The following is a 21,012-nucleotide window of genomic DNA, read 5'->3' as shown; positions in this document are numbered from 1 at the left end:
AGACTGTTGATGTCTTCATGTATGTTCACATACATAGCATAATATAGGACAGTTTATATTCCTCACTATTTGGATGATGCTACCTGAAATAAACTGTCTACATGGGAGAAGTAACTCCTTCCTTGCTCTTTTCCAAAAATAAATGTCTTATCTAGGCTTGCTTTTCTGCATTTCCTCATGAATTTCGATATTACTGTAGGGATTTGGTTGAAATTATGTTAAGTCTGTAAACTAGGAGAATTGGTATTTTTAGTGTCCTGTGATTATATTCTCTGCTGTATCAGAGCTTCTACATGAAGTTTGATAATTTCATATGTGGACGTTATACTTTTTTATTTCTTACATGTGTTTTGTTGCATTTACTTTTCTCTATTTTATTTTTGTGGCACTGAGAATTGAACCTCGGCATTGTATGTTAGCTATAGCCTCAAACCTCCATTTCCCTGTAATTGTTTCCTGCATTTAAAGACTGTTGTAAATGTTACCTTTTCTCTGAGTTCCCTTTTTCTAGCTGATCCCAAGTATTTTCCTGAAAGGGTGCTGGATGGGATGGGGAGAGCTGTATGAAGGGAGTACAGGGGAGAGAGTGGATGTGAAAAGACTACATTTATTCCTTTCAAAGTGGCTTTTCTTTCTCTTAGTGTGATTTAAGAAGCCCTCATTTCTGCTTTGCATGTTTAATACAGCCGGGGAGAAAGGGCCGATCTTGCGTGTTTTTCCTGTAAGGGGACGGCCATGCACTCACCACAGTGCCTCGCAGGAGGTGCTAATTGATCGTTGAGAGAAGTAAAAATCTTGAGTGGGCAGTTTCAGATCCAAATTATAATATTTTCTTGGGTAAAGAAAAGAGAGTTTTAAAACTATGTTCCTCAGGAAGCTTCAAGGATTTTCCAGATTTAGTCTCACTTGAAAATGTCTAAATCTTAAGATCCCTTAAATGACTATTTATAAAGTGACTTAGAGACTTTCCTAAAACTACTTCATCCCAATCTTAATCAGTTTTCCATCTTGTTCATTGGATGTTTAGCCAGGCTCCTAGTGAATAGATAGCAGATAGAACCCCCTACTCCAAAAAATAAATAAATAAACCAGGAGAAACAAAAAACCCAGCTCAGATTTGCCCCACGTCCCAGAGAAGCCTGCTGTTGGCGAGGGTGTGCTTCCTTCCGCATTAGCACCACTGCTTTATGTGGTATGTGTCCTGCTTCTATTTAGCCTTGTAGCTTGGGATTTTTTATATGCTGTTGGATATTTTTTACTCTCCCCAGTTAGGTATTTAAAACAATTTTTACTTTTTACAGAAATACTGACAAAGTGTTCTACCATTTTAGTGTTTAAAAATTTATTCCCGGGCTCCTTTTAACTGAGTTCTAAGTATTAGAGAGTAATCAACAAGACAGATGAAGATCTCATTGCCTAACTTACAGTTGAATGAGAGAAAGATTCAATAAAAGTTATATAAGCCAATTCATTTACAAACTTTAGTAATTCCTTTAAAAGGAAAAACACAAGGTGTTAGGTTAACAGATCAAGTTCCTGGCAAGGGGCGTCTGCGCATGTGTGGTGTCCTCTCATATAGACACATATACATTAAAAGTAAACTTAAATAAAATAAGGCAGAAGAAAATTAACAACAGCAAAAGAGTCAGTTGGTAACAGGGCCATTTTAGTACAGGCAAGAGTGCACAGTTAAAAAACTACCATGGGGGGCTGGTGAACATGCAGCTGCTGCCTAACATGATCCCCAGGACAGTGAAGTCCTGAAAGTTGCCCCCTGGCTTCCGTTTGTCATCCAGCCCCCAGGAGGCTGAAATAGGATCGTTACAACTCTGAGTCCAGCCTTGGCTACAGAGTTAACACCATGCTTATAACTGGATGAAGGAAGGAAAGGAGAAAGAAAGAAAAGTTACTGCTGTCTGGGGAGTGCATAAGTCCTGAAGGAATGTGTGTGTTGACATGGCCATGGCCATGTCGAGAACCTAGTGCCTTAGATTTGTGAGAATGTCCAAGCCTCCCTCTGACCCAGGAACAAGTGTTTATGAACAGTTGCCCAGTGTACGCGGAAACTACCATAGCTTCTTCCTCCCAGATGTCTGAGACCTGAGACTGCTCCCTGTGGAGACCTCCTTCTGAGCTTAGCTAACCTGCCTGCCTCCCTGTTCAGCGGTGTATAATCCATCTGCCTTCTTGCTCAGCAACATAAATGTGCTGAGTTTCTGGGCTGCTGCTGGACTGTTAGAATGCACGGCCTAGCCAGGCCCATATGTTCTGTACATGTGTTTTTATTTCCTTTATTTCCTCGGCACTGCAGTCAGATCAGTCACAAAGATGTGCAGGCTGTGCAGGTCATGCTGTTTTTTTGCCGTGCTGTTAAGGTAGGAACTACAGTCTATGGCATATTTATGCCCCAAGCTTTACCTTAACTTCGATGGGGGCTCTATATCTAACTCTCAGTAACTGGAAACGAGGGAAGATAGAACAGTATATCTGTTAAACAGTGCTGGCAGAAAACAGCAAAATCCAAAATGTGCGAAGACAGGCTGCATTCTTCAATAAATAAGATTGAAGAAATGTAAGAGACATATAGATGAGATGAAATGTGTTGTCACCTGCGAACTCTAATTTGAATAAATCAGCTCTAAAAAATCTGTGAGATAGCTGGGAAAATTTAAACAGTAGATAGATAGTTTATCATATTAAAGGATTAAGATATTTTGGTGTAGTGAGATAAAAATTTAAACACTAGTTAGATGGTTTATCATATTAAGGGATTTAAAATATTGTGTTTAGTTATTCTGGATAGTTCTGTGTTTTCAATGTTTAGAAAATGAGATGCGTTGGACTTGCTTTGGGATGACACATTGTTGGTGGGTGCTTGCTCTGTGGTGGTGGGAGCACGGGAGGTCAGGTGGACCAAGTGGCCACATGGGTGTGAGTTTCAGGGTAAATGATGGGAACATAAGTAGCTTAATTCACAATTCTTTTCTGTCCTTGAGCTTAGATTTTTCTGTAGATTAGAACCATTTGCATACTTTGGGCAATATTAAAAGTCCAGGAATGAAGCAGGGATAGAATAAAAAGAATGAATTTGAGGACTGCATTATGATGTAATCAGTTACATTTTGCATTTACTAACTCCTTAGTGGTTCAGGGCTGGAAGGAGTATAAGTTTATGGTTTGGGATCCATAAGGGAAAAAGAGAAAGGTGTGCCTTGAGGGGGTGGGCCAGGATGATGATACTGGAAGTTTTTACATATGTACTTAATTAAGATAGCTAGGTAGAGAGGCATAGTTGCAGCTTACAGGTGATGTCAGAGTTAGATACGGGGTGAGATTTAGGAGGAAGAATGAGATTGCCCGGCGGGTGTCCTGAGAGGGGCAGAGGAGGAGCCATTTAGAACTCTGAGAGGGGTGGTTAAAGAAGTAGGAAAGGAGTATATTCTTGGGAAAGGGCAGCTTTGGCCTAGTGTGGAAGCACTCCTTTTTGACTGGTGGTGCGCTGTTCTTCCCCTCCCCTCCTTTTCTCTCTCTTTCTCTTCCTGGAAGTCACAGTGTCACTGTGTAGCCCAAGATACCTTCGGCCTTTCAGTCTTTCTGCCCTGCTGCCTGAGTGTTAGGTTCTGAGTCTGTAGCACTGCTCTGGCTGGTTCTTTCAGATTTTGAAGACCGAAGGCCTTTGGGGGTTTGGGCATCTGATGGGGAAGGAGACTGGGACGCTCAGTATGCTAAGTAGTTTCATTTAGCATTGTTTGAATGTGTCAAGTAGCTACCAAACCTTGTTGAGCATATAAGAACTACACTGATACCTGTAATATGTCCCTTTAGTGAATTCATAGAGTGTAGAGCATGAAATTTGCATTGATAAGCTAGAGAGTTATGATTAGAAGTGAAGCTTTCATTTTATTTCACATTTGGTTATCCTTTTTTCCTCTGGTGCTCTCAGCCTAGTGTAGAGAATGTATATTTTAGTTCTGTATGCTTTATCAGTGTATCTTTTAGTTCCGTTTTTATAAAATATTACCAATTTACAGAAAAATTGTGGAAGCTTTCAATGCTTTGAATCCAGTACTTTGGAACTGGGGAGCCTATATTAAAGTCTGTTTGCACGGTAACTGTGGATGAGTAGATATTTGTATTAGTCAGGCAGGGTTCTCTAAAGGAACAGAATGTATAGAGTGAATGAATGAATCAATCTATCTATCTATCTATCTATCTATCTATCTATCTATCTATCTATCTATCTATCGGGGATTTATTAGAATCATTTACAGGGTGTTTTAAGGCTAGTCCAACAAATGGAAGGTTTAAGAATCCAGTAGTTGTTCAGTGTTTTGCAGTTGTTCAGTTCAGTTTTGCAAAACTGAATGAGGCTGGATGTCTTATCTGGTGAAGAAGTAGCCTCTAATGCCAGTGAAGGAATGGACTTGCTAGCAAGAGTGAGAGCAAGCAGGCAGAGAGAGCAAGCTTCCTTCCATGTCCTTTACATAGGCAGCCAGCAGAAAGGTGTGGTACAGATTAAAGGTGCGTCTTCCCACCCCAGAGATCCAGATGAGAAGTGGGTCCTCCCACTTCAAATGATTTCATTAAGAGAGAGAGAGAGAAAAAAAAAAAAAACAACAACACAACCCTGACAGGTATGCTCAGCCATTTCGGTTTTAGTTAATTCCAGATGTTGTCAGGTTGACAACTAGAATAGCCATCACAATGTTCTTTGACATAAAAGCAAAATTTGACCATTACGCAAATATCTCACTTTCTGGGATTTTAAAAAAATTACATTTTTAGATTTCTGTTTTAAAAACAGCTTTTCTTTATTGTACTTCTTTTGTTCCAAGTTCATATGAATAGGATTGCTGTTAAAAAAAAAAAAAAATCAGCCGAAACCTGCTGTTCTCTGTTATTGGCTGTTGGTGTCTCCTGTGGTGGGCTGAACACTGACACATGTGGCACTGTAAGCACTTCCTATAGCAGAGAGGTCCGTGAGCAGGAGGGAGGCAGCATGTGCCCTTCTCTGTCTTTATTCAGGAATCTTGTAATTTGTCATTTTTCCCCCTGTAAGTACAGAACTGTGAGAACTTGCTTCATATGAAAGAAACAAAACAAACAAAACCCCTCATATAGCATAATATACAGCCCCAGACAGTCAAAGGGATGACTCAGCCTTTCAGGGATGCTTTTCCCCGAAGTGGCTAACCTCTGACCAGTCTCTCATGCAGTCGCCGTTGAAATTCACTCATTTTTCATTTGACAGTTGGAGCTCAGTTGCCAGAAGGGGCCTGTGAGAATGCTTCTGCCTCCCCGAGCAGCATTGCGCCCACACTGGCTGCCACTCCACTGCCTGTTGAGTCATTCCCACAGCTCTATATAGAGCTCAGCTCTTAAACATGATGTTCTTGGAGTGAGAAAGAAAGGGAGTTTTTCTCTTCCTCAGAACCTCCCTACACCAAATCCGCTTTGCCTTTTCTTTTGTGCCTTGCCTCTTTGTGAAACTGTTCTTTTAAAAGGTCTCCCAGTGCTTTCATATTTCATTTGTTTGACTCTGTAAGCATTAAGGCATTCACTGGGTCAAGATCGCCCTAGTTAGCTTCACCAGAAAGAGTCAGGAATTCTAGATAACAACCCAGCAACCCAGCACCTTTCTAGTATTTATTAAAAGCCCATCAAATTGCCCAGTAGCATCGTAATATCATCTTATTGTGAATACCAGTTATAAAAAAAAAAAAAACAAAAAACCACTGCAGAAGGAATGAATGACTGTTATTGGGGCAGATGAAAGAATTTCTATCTGTAATTGAAAAGGGTGTTAGGTTTTGTATTTTTCCCCTGGGGAAAGCAAAATGCCATTCTTATTCAGAAGCATTCCTGGGCATAGTAGAAAAAGGCTGCGGTTTATCGGGGAAGGGCCCCTATGTATGCCATGCATCCAGCATCATCAGAGAGCATTTTAGAAGGGTTGTCTGTGGCATCCTCTCTATCCACAGCGAGGGTGTCCCCCACGGGCAGTGAGGGGCTCTTCAGGAGGACTGGCAGGAGTGAGAAACAGATTACCGCCCTGGAATGTGTTCTATGGTTTTGGACAGGGGGGTGGGGAAACAGTTGAACTGTAGTTAAATAGTCAGCTTTCTTAGCTGTTGCCTATAAATACCACGTTTGAAAGGCTGTTGGGATTCTCAGCAGAGTTACTCGGCATATGTATTTGTGTATACATGTTGCTGTGTCTCAGTCCCGAATGTTTTCTTTCATGAGATTGGGTTAGATTGTGTTTGCTTTGTTGTCCTAAACTGCGTCAGCCCCAGGGTTTTGAATAAAACTACTAGGGTTTTGAATAAAACCTGGCTTCCCATTTTTAAAAGAGAGGAAAGCAGTTTGATCAGTCTTCCGAAGTCTTTCTGCGCTCCTCCCCTCCCCCTAGAGAGGACAGGCGGGGAGGAGCCACAGCTCTAACCACGAACTTCAGGTCTTCTCTGGAGCGCTGAGCTTCCTGTCTGCAGTCACTCAACTCTGGGCCATCTTGACTTGACTGGAGGGTGGAGAGTTGGTATCTTCCCAGAGAAGGGGAGTGAAGTCTCATGTTCTCCTCTGTGAACAGGCATGAGACTGAATTTGTAAAGCTTGCTGTGCCCCTTCTAGATTTTTCCTGTGACTTGGACTTTTTGTGTTTGTGGGCTGTTTCTGTGAAGACTCGTCATGACTCTGCTGGAGCCCGAGATGCTAATGATGGCTGTGCAGTCAGGTAATTTCCTTATTTCCAGCAAAGCTCATTTGCCACAGGCATCATTAAAATGGTTGAGCGCTAGCACTGGGCTCAGATGGGAAGCTGAAACATAAATCATCCAGTAAATATTTCATCTTCAGGTTTTTATTGTTTTTACTTCTTTTCTTTAATTTCCTTTTCTAGTTATTCAAACATAGCTTTGAATTAGATGCTCACTGGTCTGAAGTGTCCTCAGCAAGGGGACCTATTTGTTTTTCTTTACTCATTTTATCACTGTCTTTAGCACTGCTGATAGTGGAGGATAATTAAATTGCTTTTGCTGCTTTGTTCAGTATGTCTTTCATCACAAACCTACTCTTTTTATGCCACTGTGAAAGTATCTTTTATGAGTTCCTCCACTGTTCTTTCTCGTCTGTGTCACAGCCTTTCCATTCGTCTTTACAGCATCTGTGGGACGCTTGTGATAAAGCATGGGGTTAGGGTTAAATTTTAGAGCTAGGAGAGCAGTTAACCGAGAGAATGCAGGATTTTTGAAATTCTATCTCTAAAAATAGTTTTCCAATTCAAAGCTTCTCTTAAAACATTTAAAAATTCCAGATAGTTTTTAAAATGTTCTTTTACTTTTGGTGTTTTTAAAACTTGTAAATCAGATTATCTAAAAATAGAGAATGTTCCCTTTTTTATTTTTAGACTTCTACTAAAATGTAATCTGTAGTGTTTTCTGAAAGATTCATACAAGTGGCATTTGCCCCCTCTACCCCATCCCCTGGCTCCATGCAGAGGAAAATGAAGCTCCTTGGTGGGGCTGACACTGTCTCTGGCATGGTGGTCTCCGTTCTCCTTGGGGAGTGCCTTGGTAGTGTGTTGTCAGGCCCAGGTGCAAATCAGCTGAAAGCATTGCAGGTTACTCCTCTAGACAGGAAGGGCCAGGGAAGAAGGATCCACTATTCTCTCTTCTCTTCTTCCTGGTTCACAAACAGACAAAATGAGTCGTTTATCAGATGAATTTTCTGTTCCTCTGTGCTCTGCATTTCACGTTGCCTTTCCTTTCCCTCCCACGGATCTCTGGAGCTTTGTGTTCTAAACAAATAGTGTGCTTATCTGAGTGTTTCCCATCTGTCTTTGATGAGGTATCTCAGTCGCTCCTAGTCAAACTGACTCGATTTTTCCCAGTTTCCGGCTATGTGTGGGCAAGTGTGTATTTTACTTTAAGGGGCAGATTTTTATATCTGAACACTTTCTTTTTGATTATTTGATACTTGTAGGTATCTCAGACAATAACATTTCATAGTACAGGTTAAAGGCTTCTTCCTCTAAGATAATTTCAGTGTTCCTAGCCCTAACGGGAGAGAAAGGACTGTTCTTTGCAGTTTCTTGTCTTAGAGTAGGTTTTCCTACAGCATATGTTGGGCAGGGCTGGTCACCCATCTGTCAGACCAGCCACTTCATAAAACTTTCACAGGACAACAGTGTGTGAGACAAGTGTGGGTGAAATTGACAATGCTATTGGTACAGGTAGGACCAAAGGTCAGCCAAGAAGATGATAGGTGTGGACTTTGTCTTTTTGCTATGTTCACAGAAGCAGAGAAACTGGGTTTAGGGATGATCTTCCTATTACTTAAGTCAGGAAAGTGTTCAAAAACATTCAATATTAACCACCACAGATGGGTTTGTAAAATGTCACTGTTCTGTTCTGGAGTGCCATAGCCACAAGCCCATTGTAACAGTAACGCAGCAGCCATTATCATAGGAAATGAAGAGTCTGCTGTGAAATGCCAATAAGCAATGATTCTTGTTAAAAGCAAAGCCCTATGTTAATCTGTACCTTCATGAGTATGTGTTCCCTAGGAGAGATGATTTTCATATCATAAAATAATTGAAGATGCAAAATTCGAGATATAATAGTTCAGGAGAACTGTGCTCAGCAACAGTTTTCACTCAGTATTTGGAGCTTGGAGGCTTTGGCAGGACATTCTTGAGTGTCTGAAGGTTCACCTCCTCCACAGGGCTGGAGGCTTCAGTGCTGTTTGGATCCAGTTGGGTGCTGCCTTTCTGTGAGACCTGTCTCAGCAGGATCACCCTCCCTCCTGGTGTTCCTGTGGTGCCACTTTCACAATGCACACCAGGTGTCACCTACATATGGCCTCTGTGAGAAAAGTCTTATTTTTAATTATGGTTATGTGTGTCTGCATGTGGATTTGTCCGTGTGACTGCAGGCACACACAGAGGCCAGAGGTGGGAGTTACAGGCAGATGTGCGTTGTCTGACATCTCTCAACAGCCCCCACTAAACTAGCTTCTTACGAGCAAATTACTCACCTGTATGTGGACTCCTGGTGGCACATGATAGACACTTATTTACTTTCTGAAGAATGATGGAATTTTGTTTGACTTAGTTTGCCTTATGAATAAACATAAGCTTATTTTAAGCTTCATCTTAAATTAAGATTTTTATAAAAGTATTTTGTAATCTCTTCTTCCATAAATAAAAGAATCCAGTGACCATCATCCTTTGTTTCAGCCAGTCATTATCCAAAGCTTCGTGGCTTTCAAAATTGACATTCCTTTGCCTCTCTGAATTTGTAGTATGCCCTGTCTGTGGTAACATGTGTTTTATTTAGATCTTAGTGTTCCAATCAAGCTATGGCTGGAGTTTGTGTCACTGCCATAGGAATCTGTCTGGATTGTCACAATTAGAAAGTGATTTGAAATGGACATTGTAGAATTTCTGAAGCTAGCCCTGTAGGGCTTCAGCATTGACTGGTGTCTTTCAAGGGCTCAGGCCTGACAGATGGTGTTTGTGGCCCCAAACAGGCAACCCTCTGCCTTTTCCCAGCCAGTGACACCCTGTCAGTTCACTCCTCCACAGCAGTGAGACAGACTTCCGTGGCAGAATGGATTGAGATGGCTCCTAGGTCTGCTTTGGCCCCGGGGGACATGCCTGGTCATGTTGGGCTACAGCTCAGGAGTCAGTTGGCTCCTCTTCCCCTGTTGCTGTGCACATAGTTTGTCCCCACAGGCCTCACACTTGTCCACTTGGTCACTGTGGCTCCTTCAGGGAAAGAGGATGACAGCAGATTAGGAGACTGAGGTAGAAGAGACTTTGAATTCCACAAAGCAATTGAGCCTTCCTTTGAGCTTATTCTGGGACTGTGCCATAAATGCAGAGGATATATAGGTATTAATTACATAAACTTTGACACACACCCTTGAGTCCTGCTACTCAGCCTAAGAAGCAGAGTGTAGTCTGTATAAGTGTGTTCATTGCTTGTGCCACAGGTATATGTTTGATCTTAATTTTATTCCTTGTGGATCTTTCATGTTTTACACCACTTCCATATTTCTATTCAAAAACTTGTTAATTAAAAAAGTGTCGGGGGGGGTGTCTCTTCTGTTAACTTCCTTATCCTTTGATTTGATATCTTTGTATTTAATTCCTAAATATTTCTTTGACTTTTGGTTCCTTGAATATGGCAGTTTGTCCCTGCAATAGGGGAATGGCAATCATGTGAAGGAAAGCTGGAGAAGAATGGCAAGGGACAAGGCATATTAAGGCCTGCTCACTGGTAGCATGGTACTTTTTTCGGACCCCACCCCAACCCCCGCCACTCAGAAATGTAGAGAGCAGATCAGAAACCTTAGAACCTTCAGTCTATGTCACCTACTTTCAGGTCTCTGAGTGCTCCAAACATTGTGGGCTTCGAAACACCCTGGTTTCTTTTAAAGGAATTGTAGAGCTTAAATGAAACCTTAGGTATTTTTTGTCCTCTTTTTTCTTTTGAAAAGAAGAAATTGGCCTTTGAGGTTAGTTTATTTCCTGAAGTCATGTAATTAATTTGTGGCAGAGGTAGGAGGAGAATTTGTGTCCTCACTCTCTTGACAGTGTTCTTTCTGCTTCATGATATTTAGAAAGAGACACCAGAGATCTCTAGCGTATGAGGCTAAATGTGATACCCCTACTCCCCCCATCCCACCAGAGTGGTGTCTCTCCTTGGGTTAATAGGTAAAAGCAGGCCGTGGTGGCACAGGCCTTTAATAGCAGCACTGAGGGGGGGGGGGGGCAGAGGCACATGGATCTTTGGGAGTTTGATGCTGGGATAGTGAGTCCAGAACAGCCAGGGCTAGGTAGAGATCCTGTCTCAAGAGAAGAAAGGAAGGAAGGAGAGAGGGAAGGGGGGAACGGGTGACTAGATGTCTGCTTTTTGCTCCTAGGAAGTAAAGTCACAGTGCCACAGACCTGCCACTCTCTGCCCTTCTTCATCTTGCTGTGTCTTCTCTGGCCTGGGTGATGATGTCATAAGACAGGTAGCAGACAGACAGCTGTCAGCCTAATGCTGTGCTTTCTTCTAATTGCCCTTTCTCTGACTCACTGAGTTATCTGGGCCCTCTCAGAGTTAAGACCCAGAGCACAGGAATTTGAATTCGTTTACTTCTCTTTTTCTCCTTCTTTTTTGTTTCTCTTTGGATGAAGACTCTGAACCACGATTGTAGCCTCATTAAAACAGTGCCAAATTAAACAAAGATGAGGCTTATATAGTCTTACTCTTTTGGAGCTTTGCTTTTATTTACCATATGCGTTATTTAAATTTTTTTAATAGCAAGGAAAAATACTAAAATCCCTGTGCTACCACCAACACTCAAAACCCAGCTTTTTTTGCCTCGTTCTTCTTAAGCTAAAGGGCAGTGTTAGGCTGAGCTCATGATGTCTGGGGCCTGTTTGATGTCATGCAAAATCACTAAGTAGGTTGTAGCAGCAGACTGAGCACAGAGACTATACAAGGGGAAATTAAACTGGCGAAGAGAGATGCAGTATTGAAAATGTATACTACCATAATATATAGCTCCCCTGTATTTAATCACCATGATTCTGTTTTATATCTATAGAGGAAACTTGAAACTCAAAAGCATTAAGACATAGTAAGAGGTGGAACACATCTCTCTGTCCCAGTGGTTTAAACTGCTGTAATCCCACCATTTGGGAAGCCAAAGGAGAAAGAAGGCTTCCTAAGTTCAGATCTAACCTAGGCTATGCAGTTCCAGGTTAGGCTGAGCCACAGTGTGAGATCTTCTCACAAAAAGACCAAAACGGTATAGGTAAGATGGTTTAGTGGGTAAGGACACCAGTTATCAAGCCTTATGATTTGAGTTTGATCTCTGGGACTTTAATTTTGTAAGGAGAGAACCCACAAATTGTCCTTTGTCCTTAAGCATGCACACGATTGGGCTAAATAAATAAAAATGTGATTTAAAAACTCCAACAAAACAATCCTCCTCAAATAAAGCCAAGTAGTTTAGATTTTTACTTCCTTTCATGATCTACTTAAAGTTAAGGTCAGATGACAGCCTCTCAGAATCTGCTGGTGATTCTGTCTGCAGGCTGTGCTGAAGAGGTCCTTACGGAACACTGTCCTGTCCTGAGGACAGTTTACGCCTCTCCCTTGCTCATTTTGCACAAACATGCGGGCTCATTCTCCATTCCTGATGCCTCAGCCCTGGGCTGGATCTCTCACACTGTTCCTCCTGGTTTCGTCCACCGTAGATCTTTGCTTTAAGCATTAGTTTCTCAGTTAGCCCTTCTCTGGCCAAGACTTGTAAAATCTTGCATCATTTTCTTCACACATACTTATCAGGTTTTTTTTTTGTTTTTTTTTTGGTAAGTATCACCAAATGGGGGATTTGTCCCCAACCTGCTCTGTGTATAATACTCTTGGTTAGCATATGATAATTCTTTAATAAATGGTCATTAAAAATTGCAGTGTATTTTAGACAGGTATGCTCCTCAGAGCATGGTTTTTGTAGGATGAATGTGCCCTTTTTTAAGTTAATATTTTAATTGGTGTACAGAGCAATTGGCTTCATGATCACATTGTCAGACACTGTCACATACTTACTTTCCTTGTTTTGCCCCTTCCGCCGTGTGCCTCTGGGATCCTCCCTCCAGATGGCTTCACTGCTGCTTTCTGTCAGATATGTGCCTATATCTGTTAACTCTAGATTGTGCATGTCGAGGAAGCGTGATTAGCCCTCTGTGTACCTGCTTCCCCCCTCCTTTTGGAATCCTGTGTCTCCCCATAGTCAGTGTCCTCTCATGTCATACACATGCATGTAAATATAGAGTCTGCATATGAGAGAAACTATGGTATTTTTCTTTTGGATTCTGGGGCTATTTCATTTAGCATGTTGATATCCTCTTTCATATGTGTACCTGGTAATGACATAATTCTGTTCATCTTGTATGTGCTCGTACATAGATGTGCCTCAGTGTACGTGATACATTTGACACATATATGTGATATATTTGTTTATATGTATGAAGGCAAAGGTTGGGAGTAGGCATCTTCCTTTCTTGCTGTCCACCTTTTTTTTTCTTTTATCTTTTTCAGTAAGGTCTCTCACTAAATCTGGAGTTTATCCATTCAGCTATACCAGCTGGCCAGAGAGCTTTTAGGGATTCTCCTGTCTCTGCCTCCTTATCACTGGGATTATAGTCACTATGCTTTTTATGTGGAATGGGTTTCTAAGGGTCCTCATGCTTGCTCAGCAAACATTTTATCAGCTGAGCCACCTCAGACCAATTTGGTTGTCCTTTATAGCTGAGTAAAATGCCTTTGCTTTGTATGTAACTGTAATCACATTTCTATCTAATCGTCTGTTGATGGACATCTAGGCTGGTGTCTTACGTTGGCTTCTGTGGCTGTCAGAACATGCCTGCAAATCATTGTCTCTAGGCCCCGACTGAGACTACAAAGTAGTGCAGTGGTTTTCAGGATGTGGTTGAGGACCCTTTAATGTCCTGAGCTCTTTCAAATGGTGCAAGATCGAAATGTTTATATTAAATCTAAAATGTTGTTTACCCCCCTTTTTTAACTGTTGTGTAAAATATATTTTTCTAAAGCTACATGATGGAGTTTATCAACAAATGAATGCAGAATTAGATGTGAAAAGTTAAGAGTATTTTCTGTTTTACACTTTAGCAAGCTGGAATATTGATAGAGATAGCCCACAAAACAAAAGCTCTTTGAAGTCCCCAGTAACTAGAAAAGGGGGAAGGACTCTCACTCCAGAAAGTTCTGAGGAGGAAAGCATAGGCTGGATGGAGCTGCGGGAGCTGTGGTGAGCCGCGCTTGCCTGGCTCCGTGTGCCTCCCGCAGCACTTAGAGAGACAGGTGGCCAGGTTTCTGACTCTGGTGCCTTTAAGGTAGTGACAGTGAGCATCGCTTGGCTTTTGTTCCTGTTACCTCTTCCATAGACTAGTAATGCAACAGTGCCTTTCCCAGGGACTGTTTCGTGTACGTGAAATGCTTGTCACCGTTCCTAACACACTGAAAATGGCCTATTTGAAAATGTTATTGTAGTTGGTTGTTGTCTAGGGGATTTTAAATTCTGTTTAATGTGTATAAGTTTTAATTCTTGGGCTAGAGAGATGACTCAGTGTTTAAAGGCACTTGCTGAGCAAGTTTGGTAACCCGAGTTAGATACATAGAACCCACATGGAGGTGGGAAGAGAGGACTAACTCCACAGCTTGTCCTCTGACTGCTACTTGCGTGCGATGCGTGCGCTTGCACGTGTTATGCATATATACACACCTGACTACAATAACTTCAAAAAGTTCCTTCCTCAGCCAGCCCTGGTGGTGCAAGCCTGCAGTCCCAGCACTTGGAGAGGCAGAGGCAGGTGGACCACCATGAGTTCGAGGCCAGCCTGGCCTTCAAAGTGAGCCCAGGACAGCCAAGGCTACACAGAGAAATACTGGCTCGAAAAACAAAGAAACAAACAAACAAAAAGGTTTCTATCTGGGTTTTCTTCACAACTCTCTTGGTATGTGGCAACTCTCCCTTCCCCCACCCTATGAGGCTGTTCACCAAAATACTAACAGGTCTTCCAGGAAGTGGGGCTTAATTAGAGATTTCTTTTTGGGGCCTTTGTGTTTTCCTGTATCTTTCTGATTTTCTTCGGTGAACATTTCTGCGCAGATACATCCCATATAAACTTTCATGTCTGTGTATGCATATAGTTTGGATGACAGGAGGAAGTGGCTGGAAAGCATGGCGTGTTGGGTTAGGAGCCAGAGCTCTGGGTTAGGGGGAGTGAAGTCTGAGCTCTGCGCTGAGCAGGCGGTGCATAAGGGGCGTGCCAGCGCATACGCTGTCTTCCCACTGACTTGTTTGTATAAATCCCGTCTACATTTTGCCTTTGTTTCTGTTTTGTAAGATTTATTGAAATTTATCTCTGCAGTGTTTGTGCTAGGCTGCGTTCTTGGCAGAGCTCTGGCTCTTTCCTCTGTACACTAACCTACTCTCATTTGACTGGACCTTTCAGAGGGTTTTGTAAGCTGAAAATACACCAAGTTATATTTTTATAAGTTTTGACTGGTAACTATCATGTGGCTTCTTTTAAGGATAAGATGATGGCATTAGTATAATATGCTTTAATTATTAAAAGTGAATTTCCAAAATAAGTGTTGTTCTGTGAAAATCTTTCCCCCCATTATGAGGCAAGGCCTCTCATGTAGCCTCAGATGACCCTGAATTTCTGATCTTCATGTTTCTGCCTGCTGAGTGCTGGGATTACATATGTGTGCGAACTCTGCCAGCTAAGCCATACCCCCTTCTTATAGGTGGAAAATCTTAATCCGTGTGCTGTTTGCCAGAAAGTTGTTCTCAGATTGCTCACCTATGCTTTGTACAGAATCATGAAGACAAAAACAAAGACTTAAAATGTTAATGTTATATAAGATAACCTACTTCCTTTCTCTCTTTTATTTGTATTTTTTGACGGGTGTGTGTGTATGTGACATACATGGTTTCATGTAGCCTAGGCTGGCCTTGAACTTACCATGGTAGAGGAGGATGGCCTTGGGCTTCTGATCTTCCTACCTCAACCTCCTGAATGCTAGAATTATAGTTGCTGTTCACACATCCGACTATAAAGAATTCTCCAAACTCAACAAAGAGTGGGTAAGCATCTGGACGTGGCACTCCAGTGTATGTGGTGCTGGGCAGTTGTGGGCAGTGGCAGCAGATCTGTGTCTCCATATTTGCGGTAAACCCCCCCACCCCCCGAAAAAAAGATGCTAACTTAGAAATGCAAACGAAAGCCACAGAGAGAAGCCAATACACGAGAAGAGATAAAATGGAAAAGACTGTTAATTTCAAGTGTGTGTGGAAATGGGAAGCAATGGGGAGTCGCAGTCTGCCGTGTAAATTGGCACATAAGGACCCGGGAGGCCGTTCAGTACGAAGTTGAGTGTATTTAGTATATCACCCAGCCATCCAATTTCTGAATCTTTACACAAGAGGTCTGAAAATATACATTTGTGCTGACAGTTCATAGCAATTTAGTTTCTGAGGACTCCAAACTGAAAACCATCTAAATGGCTGTTAACAGGTAAATGACAGTACTAATATAAACTAGAGTACTAACAAGTTTCAAATAAAAATGAACAAGTTACCAGTTCAGGGACTACCAGTACATCAGAGTGCTATGAATTTTGTAAACACCACATGAAACGTAAGAACCAGATTTAACTAAGTGCACAAACCCAATTCATGTGACAGTCTTAGAAGTGCAGGCTGGGTCATTCAGGGGACCCAGTTTTAACAGAAACTCACAACTGCCTGTAAGTCCATGTGCTGGGAATCCAGTGCCTCTGGCTTCTCTGGGTACGTGTATATGTTTGCAAATCCACGTGCAGACACACATACATACACACATTAAAATAAACCTCCTTAGTTAGAAGTTTTTATGTAAATGGGGGTTTGGCCAGCACCCGTGCCTGTGCAGCATGTGTACACCTGGTGCCTAGCGAGGCTGGACGAAGGCGTCAGACCTGGGGTGACAGACGGCAGACGGTAATGAGCCACTGTGTGGGCGCTGGAATTGAACCCAAGTCCTCCGGAAAAGCAGCCAGTGCTCGAAATCACCAGTCATCTCTCCAGCTCCTTGTTTGTTTATTTGTTTATTTATTTTTATGTAGGCTGTATTGGGACTGTATTGGGAGAGGTGGCTAGATGTTTAAGAGACTCGTTGCTTGTGTAGAGGACCTGAGTGTTGTTCCTGGCACCCCTATTGGACAACTCCAGAGGTATACAGTGCCCTACTCCAGCTTCTGAGGGTGTACCCTCGTATGGGCGTGTGTATGCGCAGACACACACAGTATTATTATTATTATTATTATTATTATTATTATTATTATTTTTTTTTTTTTTTTTTTTTTTTTAATGCTGACTGGGGCCTGCATTTAATCCAAGCCATCAGGAAGGAGGCAGAGGCCATCCTGCTCTATAGAACAAGTTTCAGGAAGATGGGATCATAGGCATGTGCCACTGCGCCTGTGAGAAACCCCATCTTGATAAACATAAAAACAAAACAAAAAATACTGACTGGAATATTGCTTCATGCTTTTAAAGATGAATGATGTATTGTGAAAAATGTTCTGATTGATAACTCACAAGACAGTTATATGGCATGAAAAAAGTTACATATTGTATGATATTTGTATAAACTTAGTTTGGTTTTGTTGTTGTTTGGGGGCTGGCCTTGAACTCCAGAGATCTTCCTGCCTCCATCTCCCATGATGGGATTAAAGCCTACACCACCAGCCTTGGCAAAACTTAGATTATGAAGAGATTGTGGTTGTCAGAGTCTGTGGATGGGGAGGGTATAATTCTATACCACCTGTCGGAGGCCAAGCAGTGAAGGAGGTAAGCATTGTCTCGACTGTCACTCTGACTGGCTGCAGTACTGTGGCTCTGGAATATGTGATTAATAAGGGAAACTAGTGAAGGATGTGTGGATGGCCCTTTTCTTACAGGCATGTGGAGATCTATAATTAGCTCAAAAGAAGAAGAAGTTTAGTTTAAAAAAATGCAGACAGTTTGGCAGCTTTTCAAAAAATTAAAACATAGCCCATGTGACGTAGCATTTCTACTTTTAGCCCAAGAAAGTCGAAACATTGTCTATACAAAAACTTGTACTCAAATATTTCCTGCAGGGCTGACAAGACGGCTCTGTGGGTAAAGGCGCTTGCTGACAAGCCCTCATGTTCTGAGTTTGATCCCTGAGGTTCACATGGTGGAGAGAACTGAGTCTTATGTGCCACATGCTCGTGAACGCAAACCCACACAAATAAGTTATTAATGTTTAAGAAGAGTAAAAGTGGAAACAACCCAGCTGGCCCTCCTACGGGGGAGGGTAAGTGATATGACCGTGTAGTAGACTACTAGTCAGCCATGAAAAGGGGTGAAGTACTGACGTTTGTACAACACCAGTGAGCCGTCACGACGCCGTGCCGGATCTGCAGACATGGCTCAGCTGGTAGAGCACTTGCTGTTCTTGTAGAGGGTCCAGGTTCTAGTCCCAGAACTTATCCCAGAACGCATGTAACATCACAACTGCCTTTATCTCCCAGTTTCAGCTCCACCATCTACCTTCAGGGACACCATGCACACTCTTGACGCACAGACATACATCCAACCAAATCACTGATACACATGAAATAAAATAAATAAATCTTTTTTTTTTTAAAGGGTGCCAAGTGAAAGAAGATAGGTACAAAAGGAGTCACGTGTGGTGGTTTTTATGTGGAATGTCCAGAATGCAAGTCTGTTCTGTACAGGAAATAGATGAGTGCTTCCTTCCCAAGGCCTGAGAGGGATGAGGCTAGTAGGAGTGGGGAGTGACTTGGCAAGGTAATGAGGTTATATGGCGCTTATGGTTATGAAGCTTGACGAATTGACTGTGTGGTGTGTGAGTTAACTTGGTTTTAAAGTCTGTGACAGTTAGTTTGGGTTTGCATGTGACTGTAGTTCTGGTAACTTGGGAGGCTGAAGCAGGTGAGCAGCAATAGTGTGGCCCACATAGTGAGGCCATTTCAAAAGAGAAAAAAAAAGTCTGAGGAAAACAACGTGCAGGTTTTTGGGTAACAAACAGAAGTGGAAGGAGAAGATAATTCAGGGAAACAGAGCTGAGATGTGTCCCCTGACTGGCCTAGGGATGCACAGCTGTGTTTAAGCGCGTGCGTGCTGAGCTGTGAAGTGCGTGGGTTTATCTAAAGTTCAATAAAATTGATTTTTAAAACGTATGAAAGTATGTATGATTGCAGTTTTAAAGTGTCCTTCAGGTAGGAGCTCTCACTCAGGCCTTAGGAATCTAAAGCAAACAAAAGTTAGGTCAGGTATTCTTAGTTCCATCACCAAGTTGCAGAGCGAGTTGGTTCTGGTGTCAGCCAGCCTGTGCCTTCTGCCTCTGGCCTGGCAGGGCTGTGTTGCTCTGTTTTCCAGAATCTATGAGTGGGTGTAGTTGTTGTTGTTGTCATTTATGGCTGCTTTGTTGCATTTTTTTTCTCTTATGTGCAGGTTGAAGACTGTCCCATTGGTATAACAAATGGAGGTGGCTGCCTCAATTAATCTGGGCACAGGAGGTTTGTTAGAGTTACTGCTGAAGAAAGGGCTGGCTAATGTTAAAAAAACAACCAAGGCCAAGTGTGAGAACTTCTTTTCCACCTACATTGCCTCTGTCTCTCACCTCCATCTCCTGCCAAGAAGTAGGCTGTCTAAATAAATGTTACAGAAAACCCGCCAGGGTTTGAAAAGAGTTCTAGAAGGGATCTGTGAGAAGGGCCGCCTCAGAGAGCTTCTCTCCCCTGGCCTCCAGCTGCTCTACCTCAGTTCTTAAGGACCACAGTATGCCGGCCCAGGGTGGACGCTGCCACATGCAGATGGGTTTGATTTCCTTTTTACCCTGGTGCTGGAGGTGTGCCAGGCACAGATCTTGTTTCTGTTGTTTTCTTCATAGGTGAGATGGGTTAAAAAACAGCAAAGCCTATAAAATAAAACTGTGATAGCTGATGCCTAAGTAACGGTTGCCACATGTGGGAAGGAACAGCTCACGTGTCCTATATTCCACTTCTCAATACCTCTGTCAATAGATTGAGGGTCCCGTGTTGTCTCCTCCCATAACAACCTGGCTTTCTGATGCCAGTTCCAGCTGCTTGGAGCGTATGTGCTCCATGAGCCACGGAGCTCAGCCCCACAGACTGTTCAGCCTCAGTCATTAGTGATGGTGTCACCCGTGTGCTCACAGCCTTTATGGGACTTGTCTACAAATCAGAGGTTCTACAGTGCAGGTTGGATCATTTGCTAGAGAGGTCCACAGAATTAAGGAAGGCCCTTCACCTTTAGTTTATTTAAAAGAATATAACTCAGAAGCAGCTGAAGGAAACTGTGCATAGGACAAGGCATGAGCAGTGTATGGGACTCCATTCTTCTCTGGGGATATCACCTCAGCGCCTACATGTATATGCCAGCCTGGAAGCTCTCTGACCCTGTCCTTATTTGTGGATGCTTGTAAAGGCTTCCTTTGTAGGTACAATTGATTAAATCACTGGCTATAGGTGACCCCCCTTTTTTTTCTTAAAACACCATCTGAAAACGTAGACCACAGAGGCCTTCAACTCATGATCCTCCTGCCTCAGTTTTGCAAGCGCTGAGTTTACTGATGCATTCCACCACACCCAGCTGGCTATTGGTACACTCTCAACCTGGTTCCTCTATGGCCCAGAAAGAACTCTGGTTCTAATCTTTCAACCATGTGGTAGGTTCTGACAGCAGCCAGTCTCTTTCCTAAGCACTGTGCTGGCTCTGCACTTACAGCACAGACTTGCTGTGAATCACAAAAGCTTGCCTGTACCTTGGGTCTTGAACTGCTCAGGAAATGCTAAGCTCCCATTAATTAGTAGCTCAGTGCCAGGAGTGGGGATGGAGACCAAATATGTCCTTCTTATTATAAAACACACTAGCACAATGTGTGGGACTGTGTTCCAGCTTCTATAACTCTCATAGTCCTCCTAACAGCTGTTTGAACTCAATGCCTTTATTATCCTGTTTTACAGAAGAGGGAATTGAGGGACAAAGTGGGTATGAAACCTGCCCAGTGCCACACAACTGGTGAGGTAAGGCTGGAGCTAGGAGTCTGTCCAGGTGGTCTGGCTTCAGAGTCTATGCTCTGTACCTCTGCAGTGTCTTTTCCTTTAGAACAAACTTCAAACCCTTTATGGCACTGTATGGTTGCTCTTGCTAGACAATTCTGATCACCTGGTTCCTTTACTACATTATTCTGGAGTATAACCCACCTGTCCTCTTTAGGTTCCTGTGGCTCCTGACATACCACCCTACCCACCCACACAGTTATATAACTGTTAAACAGTAACAGAGACTTTCCAACTATTTCTTTTAAATTCTGTTGTTCTACCCTCCTCTCTGCAAAGGAACAAGCCTTTTTCTACATTTAAACTTGCT

General features: G+C 42.5%; 1 protein-coding gene across 2 annotated transcripts in view; it reads left to right on the top strand.

The window, feature by feature from the left end:
• The first annotated feature begins 6,564 nt into the window (after positions 1-6,564).
• Positions 6,565-21,012, top strand: part of Mrtfa (myocardin related transcription factor A) — a 90,523-nt gene continuing 76,075 nt past the window's right edge. For both annotated transcript variants that reach the window (XM_055602995.1, XM_055602994.1), the window contains exon 1: positions 6,565-6,733. In XM_055602995.1, coding sequence (XP_055458970.1) covers positions 6,688-6,733 — 46 coding nt within the window. In that variant the 5' untranslated portion in view covers positions 6,565-6,687. The remainder of the gene's footprint in view (positions 6,734-21,012) is intronic.

This window comes from Psammomys obesus, unplaced genomic scaffold (genome assembly GCF_907164565.1).
Source record: "Psammomys obesus unplaced genomic scaffold, mPsaObe1.curated_primary_1811, whole genome shotgun sequence".
NCBI lineage: Eukaryota > Metazoa > Chordata > Mammalia > Rodentia > Muridae > Psammomys > Psammomys obesus.
This window is presented reverse-complemented; position numbering and strand designations above follow the sequence as displayed.